Source organism: Oncorhynchus mykiss, chromosome 7, assembly GCF_013265735.2.
Source record: "Oncorhynchus mykiss isolate Arlee chromosome 7, USDA_OmykA_1.1, whole genome shotgun sequence".
Lineage (NCBI taxonomy): Eukaryota > Metazoa > Chordata > Actinopteri > Salmoniformes > Salmonidae > Oncorhynchus > Oncorhynchus mykiss.
The window spans coordinates 48,277,015-48,287,347 of NC_048571.1; the positions used below are offsets into that span (position 1 = coordinate 48,277,015).

Here is a 10,333-nt window from a genome sequence, read left to right on the forward strand (position 1 = left end):
TCTTTACAGAAACAGGGGTGGGGAAGATGCTTTGTTATTGTTTCAACTGCTGATTGCCGCTTTAATTATGAAGGCTCCATTGATCACTCTGGGACTAAGTGTGCTTTATAAAGGTCAAATCTGCCACAGGCTCATGCTTCATCAGTCAGAGTAATACATTAGCCAAGCGTTTTGTGAATACTTCACACATGTAGGCTATGCTTCACAAAGCAAAGTAATCAAGAGAGAAGAGTATGAAAAGGCCAGCTGTTTCCACAGTGCCGTGCCCCCTTTAATAAGAACCAAAAGAACTTAACAGCAATCACCAACTGAAGCCATCCCACTGACCACCATTCATTAATTACAAAACAGGGCCAAGCATCACCGACAGCACCAGCTCAATGCAATCACATGACTTTTGGTCAAGGCCCCCAGTTTATTTAACTAATTTAGGTTAAAATAAAGATAATGGTATAATTTCAAATGATCTACAAAGCTGCCTTCTCACATTAGAGGTTGGGTCAGTTAAAGATGAGTGAGAGCAATGAAGGCTAGAGGATGCTCTTTGGTAGCCTCGTAAAAAAAACGTTCCAGTAGCCTAACCTTCGTGTCTCGGATGAACACCAGTCAGTCTTAATTTGGGCCATTCAGAATAGACTATTCACACCGGAACTCATAGGGCCTAAATGAGAATACAAACTCCAAAGCCTATGGAAAATGTATGCAGTGCCTGTGTAAAAAAAAAAGAGAGCGGCACATTTACCTTAAAATCTACCATAATACTACAAGCCTAGGCCACTGATGAGTTATATCAATCAACTATGTAGGCCACTCTTAATTGGTATGTGAATGGATGAATGAGTTCATGCGCGCTTGGTTCTAACAGAATTGGCGTGTCCACCGGTCTCTCTTCGGGAACACACCCACTCTCCTCTCAGTGCCCACTCGAGTTCGCTTGGAGTGAGGATGAAGGTGCAGAACATTCGGACCCTTTCTCTCATCTTGTGTATGATATCCTACCTGCTTGTGGGAGCCGCGGTGTTCGACGCCCTCGAGTCCGAGACCGAGAGCTCGAAGAAAAAAATTCTGGAACAAAAGCGCAACGAGCTGAAGAAGAAGTACGGATTCACTCAGGACGACTACCGGGAGATCGAGAGAGTGGTTCTACAGTCGGAGCCACATCGCGCGGGGAGACAGTGGAAATTTGCGGGATCTTTTTACTTTGCCATCACTGTTATCACAACGATTGGTAAGTTAATTTGATATGTCTCGATGTTTTATGGGTTTCTCTGCTCTGTAAGTTAAACCATGCATACTGGTATGACTAACCACAACAAATCTGTTTTTACATGTAAAAATAAAAAATTCCTCTAGCCTAGAGTTTATCCTTACGGGCGCTGAGTGACTGGTGCTGCATTTTGGTTTGAATTATTAGCAAAACTGGAAGTTATAAAGGGTTGCATGAAAGATACTACTGTTCTAGAGAGTAAAATAACATAGACCCCTATATATACAGCACCAGTCAAAAGTTTGGACACACCTAATCATTTCCGGGTTTTTCTTTATTTTACTATTTTCTACACTGTAGAACAATAGTGAAGACATCACAATTATGAATTAACACATATGGAATCATGTAGTAATAAAACAAAGTGTTAAAAAATGCAAAATATATTTGAGATTCTTCTAAGTAGCCACCCTTTGCCTTGATGACAGCTTTGCTCACTCTTGGCATTCTCTCTACCAGCTTCATAAGTTAGTCACCTGGAATGCACTTCCATTAACAGGCGTGCCTTGTTAAAAGTTAATTTGTGTAATTTCTTTCCTTCTTAAAATGTGTTTGAGCCAACCAGTTGTGGGTTGGCATACAGAATATAGCCCTATTTGGTAAAAGACCAAGTCTATATTATGGCAAGAACAGCTCAAATAAGCAAAGAGAAATGACAGTCCATCATAACTTTAAGACATGAAGGTCAGTCAATGCGGAAAATGTCAAGAACTTTGAAAGTTTATTTTAAGTGCAGTCGCTAAAACCATCAAGCACTATGATGAAACTGGCTCTCACGAGGACCGCCACTAGAAAGGAAGACCCAGAGTTACCTCTCCTGCAGAGGATACATTCATTAGAGTTAACTGCACCTCGGATTTCAGCCCAAACAAATGCTTCACATAGTTCAAGTAACAGACACATCTCAACATCAACTGTTCAGAGGGGACCGCATGAATCAGGCCTTCATGGTCGAATTGCTGCAAAGAAACAACTACTAAAGGACACCAATGTGAAGAAGAGACTTGCTTGGGCCAAGAAACAATAGCAATGGACATAAGACTGGTGGAAATCTTTCCTTTGGTCTGATGAGTCCAAATTTGAGATTTTTGGTTGCAACTTCCATGTCTTTGTGAGACGCAGAGTAGATGAACGTATGATCTCTCTGTCACGCCCTGACCTTAGATTATTTTATGTCTCTATTTTGGTTTGGTCAGGGTGTGAGTTGGGGTGGGTATTCTATGTTCTGTGTTGTGTAGTTCTATGTTTTGGCCGGGTAGGGTTCTCAATCAGGGACAGCTGTCTATCGTTGTCTCTGTTTGAGAACCATACTTAGGCTGCCCTTTTTCCCACCTGTCTTTATGGGAAGTTGACTTTGTTTAGGGCACATAGCCTTTAGCTTCACGGTTTGTTTTTTGTAGTGTTTATTGTTTTGTTCGGCGTCATTTTCCAAATAAAGAGAAAATGTACGCTCACCACGCTGCACCTTGGTCCTCATCTTTTAACGGCCGTGACACTCTGCATGTGTGGTTCCCACCGTGAAGCATGGAGGAAGAGGTGTGATGGTGTGTGGTTTCTTTGCTGGTGACAGTCTGTGATTTATTTAGAATTCAAGGCACACTTAACCAGCATGGCTACCACAGCATTCTGCAGCGATACGCCATCCCGTCTGGTTTGCACTTAGTGAGACTATTGTTTTTCAACAGGACAATGACCCAACACACCTCTAGGCTGTGTAAGGGCTATTTGGCGGCAGGTAGCCTAGCGGTTAGAGCATTGGGCAAGTAACTAAAAGGTTGCTAGATCGAATCCCAGAGCTGACAAGCTAAAAATCTGCCCTGAACAAGGCAGTTAACCTACTGTTGCTAGGCCGTCATTGTAAATAAGAATTTGTTCTTAACTGACTTGCCTAGTTAAATAAAGGTTGAATTAGTAAAATAAAAAAGGGCTATTTGACCAAGAAGGAGAGTGATGGAGTGCTTCACCAGATGACCTGGCCTCCACAATCACCCAACCTCAACCCAATTGAGATGGTTTGGGATGACTTGGACCGCAGAGTGAAGGAAAAGCAGCCAACAAGTGCTCAGCATATGTGGGAACTCCTTCAAGACTGTTGGAAAAGCATTCCAGGTGAAGCAGGTTGAGAGAATGCCAAGAGTGTGTAAAGCTGTCATCAAGGCAAAGGGCTACTTTAAAGAATCTAAAATCTAAAATATATTCAGATTTGTTTAATACTTTTTTGGTTACTACATGATTCCATATGTCATAGTTTTGATGTCATCACTGTTATTCTACAATGTCGAAAATAGTAAAAATAAAGAAACTCTTGAATGAGTCGTTGTGACCAAACTGTTGACTGATACTGTATCTATATATCTATAACAAATGTTTTAAAGAGTTACTGTGGTTGTCTGTGTGTCCATGTACACACCCCTTTCAAAAAAACGTTTGCAGATTTGAAGCTGTAATAAAAGTGCAGTAACTACAGTCGACTGTGATGGTTGGACACTAATTGCAGAATAACTGCAGTCATACTGCACTCTGACAGCAATATGTTTTCGTAATGGACATGTGTCTATAACTATGATATTCTGCAGGTTATGGACATGCTGCTCCAGGCACAGACTCTGGCAGGACATTCTGCATGTTCTATGCTGTTCTGGGAATCCCACTGACGCTGGTCATGTTCCAAAGCATGGGGGAGAGGATCAACACGTTAGTCCGCTACCTCCTCTGCAGGCTCAAGTGCTGCATGGGATTACGGTGGACTGACGTGTCCATGGGGAACATGGTGCTGGTGGGCCTCCTGTCCTGCATGAGCACCCTCTGTGTCGGGGCAGCAGCCTTCTCCCACTTTGAGGGCTGGACCTTCTTCCATGCCTACTACTACTGCTTCATCACGCTCACCACCATCGGCTTCGGGGACTTTGTGGCCCTGCAGAAGAAGGAGGCCCTCCAGAGGAGGATTCCCTATGTGGCCTTCAGCTTCATGTACATCCTGGTGGGGCTTGCTGTGATCGGGGCTTTCCTGAACCTGGTGGTGCTGCGCTTCCTCACCTACAGCACACAGGAGGGAACCAGGAGCCTGGAGGTGGAGCGAGAGGAGCAGGCAGCAGTGCCTAAGAGGCCATGGGGTGGGAAGGCGGTGGAGGAGGCAGATGTGGAAGCATCAGCACGGGACAGAGTTGATGGGATGGAGCAGAAAGAAGCTGAGGATGGGCATAGTAGCCGCTGCAACTTCTCCCTTTCCATGGATGGAGGCACCAGTCGTACCAACCTCATCCCCTGTCCATCTGAGGAGCTCCGGGGGACCCCTGGGGTCAGGGAATCTGCTAAGCACCCTGAGTTCTGCATCAGCGCCCTCTGCTCCTGTATGTGCTTCAGGCTGTGTGCCTGTGACAGCCCCTTTCCATCCCGCTGTGAGCACTCAGGCTGCCACAGCAACCCTCTCTTCTACAACTCCATCTCCTACAGGGTGGATGAAGCCTCTTGCAGCTCCAGGGGCACCTCAGCCCAGTCCTCCCCCAGCAGCGGTGCCCTTTTCCTGGGGATGAGCAGTTCTCACACACGGAGGAAGTCAGTGTAGCTACCTGGATTGTTGGGATTGACTCTGGACTGAAGTTGCCTTTGTTCTTATCTTTTGATGTGAATCTCTGAGAGGAATACAGTGCAGACAGGGATGCTACTGATTCTCTGAACGTGGAACAAATTGTTTGTTTTTCCTGTTTAAAAAAAAGTAGCATTTACAGGTTTCAGGTTGCGCTTCTCTGTTTATTTTTACAGTCAAAATGTAGCTTTTACTGATATCCTGTTCTGCATTGTATTTAGCGATTGCATTTTTTTCTATAGATAAAGCGATGATTTATACAGGTAAAGATTGTATAAAATTGTGAAATAAAAATGTAATACATCGTCAATATGTTTATTTTCTTGAAAAAAATCTCCATTATTTGTAGTATATGCTTTCTTGACAAATGAATGAAAGTTGAAAATATGGGCATTATGATGGAAGTACTTTACTGCACACAAGAGGAAAATATATGTTCCCCAGACCTGCATTCATTTGCTTATTGAGCAATGGCTTACATTACACATAAATTATCAAATATCTAAAAGTGTTGTATGAATAGACGTGTTACCATCTCTACGTTTCATCGCTATAGACTACCTAATGAGGATGGGTAACACTGAGGGAGAGAGAGAGCCACAGGTGGGGCTATTCAAACCAATTCATATTTTTAATCTCAGACATTCCTTCATGATGTCACCTTTGACCTGCAGTTTATTTCTAGTCTGTAATCTGGTGATTTCTTCTAGGCAGTGCACTCTCTGCTGTTGAGGCTGGTTCCCTTGGTAATGTGTCCATCCCCAGTGCTCTGCAGTGGAAAATGGTGGCTGAAGAGGAACAGTCAGTGGGAGGAAGAAGGGATGTGAGAAGTAGAGGTCTTCACGGGTCCACCCAAACCCAAATACCCAAGACCCAAGCGTGTCCAGATCCAAAATTCTAACTTTTCCCTCGGGTCAGGGTCGGGTCCTGATTGATTGTCATTGGGTCTCGGGTCTATGTAACTACAGCTGATAGACCCGAATGGAACCAAATGGACACGACCACGGTTCTACATAACCTATAGCCCTCAAACTCAACTCTGGACCTCAAAGCCAGTTCCACTGTGTTTTTCATTGTTCCCTCTAATCAGGGACAGATTTAGACCTGGGACACCAGGTGTGTGCAATTAATTATCAGGTAGAACTGAAACCAGCAGGATCTGGCCCTCATTTTTATTTATTTTTATTTTACCTTTATTTAACCAGGTAGGCAAGTTGAGAACAAGTTCTCATTTACAATTGCGACCTGGCCAAGATAAAGCAAAGCAGTTCGACAGATACAACAACACAGAGTTACACATGGAGTAAAAACAAACATACAGTCAATAATAAAGTATAAACAAGTCTATATACAATGTGAGCAAATCATAGGTAAGAGTTAAATACCTCTGGTCTATAGCATATTTATTTTATGCTAATATTGTGCATTTATGGACTTATAGAAGGCCATGTCAACATATTTGTTAAGCAAAAGAGCAACTTGCATATTTTTTTTGTCACTCGGGTCCAATCGGGGATGGTCTAAACCCGGACCCATTAGGGTACGGGTCGCGTCTAGGTCTGGTTGTTGTCCGTTCCATTTGTATTCAGGTCTGACTATTCTTGGGTCCATCCGGGTCCCCCCTTTTATATTTATTTTTATGATCGGGTCTGTTTGTGTCAGGGTCTGATTGTCTTTGAGTTTGTTTGGGTCCGGGTCCAACTTTCTGGACCTGAGAAGACCTCTTGTGAGTAGTATTGACTGTGATCTCTGAGTAACAACACCAACTATATTTTAACAAAAACAACTGCCACTAAACATGTTAAGTATGCTGTTAAGATCCGTTTCTTCAAACTACAGCATGGCCATAGTTTCTGCTCCAGCAGGTGTACATTCATGAGGTGATTACAGGGACCTCTAGTGGCAGCAGTCTTTAAATCTTAAATTAACTTGTGCTTGTTCATATTGTCGAACACTAGGGGGCATCATTGGTCTAAAGATCAGTTATTGAAATTCTGAAATTTCCTTTACCAATATTGCTGTACCATGGACAAGGAGATGGGAGATTGAAGTGAATTATTCCACATGAATCTAAGGCTGCGTTTAGACGGGCAGGCCAATTCCCCCCCCCCACTAATTGGTCTTTTGAGAGCTGACCTGATAGGTCAAAAGACCAATTAGTGATAAAAATATCAGAATTAGGCTGCCTGTCTAAATGCAGCCTTACAGAGCATCACAGTAACACTACATAAACAGTGGTGCTTTAATCTAGTTTCCAATGGGATCCCCTCCTATTCCTGTTGGTTTTTCCCTGAAGTTCTCAACCATAACATAATGATTGAAATAAAGTACGTGTGGATCCTTGACCGTAGCTATAACTCCACTGTGCAGTGACCACCAGACATCACTAGTGCTTTCAGACGCTGACCATGATGCTGAACCCAAAGTGTGTGTTGTTCCCGGTACAAGATTAGGCTTCAGTTGGTTATAATGACTGCATGATAGAAACTACTGTTCTTTGATTGTTTGAGTTGTGTGCGCAATAATAAACTTTTATCACCAAAAGTTGACAACTGTATTTTTTTTTTTACTATTCCGTAGTCCTCAAATACATTTCCAGTGATGTGATTGTTTGGAACTGACGTGACTGGGACAGTTAGAAATACACAGTGAAAGGTCGCTGCTGATCATTAGATGTGAATTGGAACACCACAATGTCATTCATTGATAAGTGAACTGGAGTTAAAGATATACAATTCAGACAACAGTAATTTGGGGAGATGTTTGTGAACAAACGGAATAGGCCAGGCTAAATGATGAGGAAGGTCAATTCATCTGCATCTGTGTGTGGTTTTGTAACTGATGAAAGCAATAACCTCATTTCCATAATGACTCCATTAATATTGCAGATAGCACTGTACTTTATTCTGTCTGATGCATCTGGTGCCTCCTCACATTCATTGCTGTCTGTGTTCATGGTTTTTAGCTCAAAGAGATGACAAATATTTACATAGGCCAGTGAACAAATGCCTTAACAGAACAAAAGGGTAATGATGATACAAAAATGAGGTTGTCGTGCAGAATGAATGTCTTTACATTACTCAAAAACACAACTTTGTATAAAGACCATGAAGCCGGTTTTATTATTGGGTGATTGGTTGTCACAAACTAGAGCATCCCTGTTTGCTTTGGGTTCAGTGATTGAGTCAGAGAGAGATCACACTGATCATTATTGGATGACTAGGGCCTAGATAAAATCAGATCAAGCGCTAACCGGCGATAGCTGACACCTGCATAGCTGATGTTTTGGCAGTGTCGGAGGTGTAACTGCTCTTGTGGTCATTGTTTAAATAGAATATCGACATGGGTGTACACAGGCCCATTATCAGCAACCATCAGTCCTGTCTTCCAATGGCACGTTGTGTTAGCTAATCCAAGTTTATCATTTTAAAAGGCTAATTGTTCATTAGAAAACCCTTTTGTAATTATGTTAGCACAGCTGAAAACTGTTGTTCTGATTAAAGAAGCAATAAAACTGGCCTTCTTTAGACTAGTTGAGTATCTGGAGCATCAGCATTTGTGGGTTTGATTACAGGCTCAAAATGGCCAGAAACAAAGACTTTCTTCTGAAACTCGTCAGTCTATTCTTGTTCTGGTGAGCATCAGAACAAGAAAGTGTAGGCTATATAGAAATAATAACACTCAAGTTGAACATCTCTCAACAAAATAATAAGGATTTCTATCAGCGTAATCGAGTTTCGGATTATATTTCAGTGTTCGAACTTGAAATCAAGGCTACATGGGATTTTTGTGTATGCGACTCTGTGCAGCCAATGGCAATGTCCGCTTTAGGTATAATGCCAGCAGTGGCGTGTATTTATTGATGCCAAGGGAAGCCAGGCTTCCCCAAAAAATTTATAAAAAAATAAATATTACTAATAATTTATCCTTCATCTCTCTGTGTTTTTATAATTGTCTTTCAATTTGAATAGGCTGAATGTACCACCCACCACTGCGACCTGTATGCTCTAGTCGGCTGGCCCTCGCTACATATTCGTAGCCAGACCCACTGGCTCCAAGTCATCTATAAGTCTATGCTAGGTAAAGCTCCACCTTATCTCAGCTCACTGGTCAAGATAACAACACCCACCCGTAGCAAGCTCTCCAGCAGGTATATCTCACTGGTCATCCCCAAAGCCAATACCTCCTTTGGCCACCTTTCCTTCCAGTTCTCTGCTGCCAGTAACTGGAACAAATTGCAAAAATCGCTGAAGCTGGAGACTTATATTTCCCTCACTAAATTTAAACATCAGCTATCTGAGCAGCTAACCGATCGCTGCGGCTGTACATAGTCCATCTGTAAATAGCCCACCCAATCTACCTACCTCATCCCCATATTGTTTTTATTTACTTTTCTGCTCTTTTGCACACCATTATTTCTACTTGCACATCATCTGCTCATTTATCACTCCAGTGTTAATCTGCTAAATTGTAATTACTTTGCTACTATGGCCTATTTATTGCCTACCTCCTCACGCCATTTGCACACACTGTATATAGACTTTCTTTTTTTCTATTGTGTTATTGACTGTACGCTTGTTTATTCCATGTGTAACTCTGTGTTGTTGTTTGTGTCGCACTGCTTTGCTTTATTTTGGCCAGGTCACAGTTGTAAATGAGAACTTGTTCTCAACTAGCTTACCTGGTTAAATAAAGGTGAAATAAATGTAAAAATTAAATCTCACTGGAGAAAGCATCCGAGCAAGTGAAGGCCATCTATGTGATGCGGTCTATGATGCGGTCTAAAAAAAGATGTTGACATAAGTTCATTGGTGGGCTAATTGCTCATTAGTTTGATTTTCTAGCCATTTTGGTGTTTCTGTACAGCAGCATGCAGAAGTGTTTTTACTGGGAGCACATCTCCTTCAATCAGACAGAACTTTTCTCTCACTGTGAGTGTCCAGAAGATCCTGTGTGTTTGGCTAATTGCAGTGAATACAATTATGTTTTTCAAAGAACTTAAGAATTAAACTGACAATTGAGTTGACTTAGGGGGAAGGCTCCCGCCATGGAGCGGGACTGTACACTGTGCCTGGACTGGGCACCAACGCAGAAGAAGACTCTGACCGTGGAGCTGGACTGGACGCCATGCTTAGACTGGGCATCGGTGCAGGAGAAGGCTCCGGCCATGGAGCTGGAGGTTCCGGGACCGTGGACCATCGCAGGAGGTTCCGGACTGTGGACCGTCGTTGGAGGTTCCGGACCGGGAACCGTCGCCGGAAGCTCTGGACTGGGAACTGTCGCCGGAATCTCTGGAGGCCTGATGCATGGGACCGGTACACGTGGCACCGGGCTGATGACACGCACTTCAGGGCGAATGCGGGGAGGAGGCACAGGACGTACTGGACTGTAGAGGCGCACTAGAGGCCTGATGCCTAGGACCGGTACAAGTGGCACCGGGCTGATGGCACGCACCTCAGGGCAAGTGCGGGGAGGAAGCA

The 10,333-nt window shown here is 43.1% G+C and overlaps 1 protein-coding gene across 1 annotated transcript; it reads left to right on the forward strand.

Annotated features, from left to right (window-relative positions):
- The first annotated feature begins 666 nt into the window (after nucleotides 1-666).
- Nucleotides 667-5,163, forward strand: LOC110527924 (potassium channel subfamily K member 15). Its single transcript, XM_021609552.2, has 2 exons — nucleotides 667-1,228; nucleotides 3,844-5,163. The coding sequence occupies exons 1-2, from the start codon at nucleotides 946-948 to the stop codon at nucleotides 4,830-4,832; spliced, it is 1,272 nt and encodes a 423-aa protein (XP_021465227.2). The 5' UTR covers nucleotides 667-945; the 3' UTR covers nucleotides 4,833-5,163.
- The last annotated feature ends 5,170 nt before the right edge of the window (nucleotides 5,164-10,333 follow it).

Coding starts and splice junctions, on each gene's coding strand:
- LOC110527924 (XM_021609552.2), top strand. CDS start 946: ATGAAGGTGCAGAACATTCGGACCCTTTCTCTCATCTTGTGTATGATA. Junction 1,229..3,843: donor CACTGTTATCACAACGATTG/GTAAGTTAATTT, acceptor GATATTCTGCAG/GTTATGGACATGCTGCTCCA.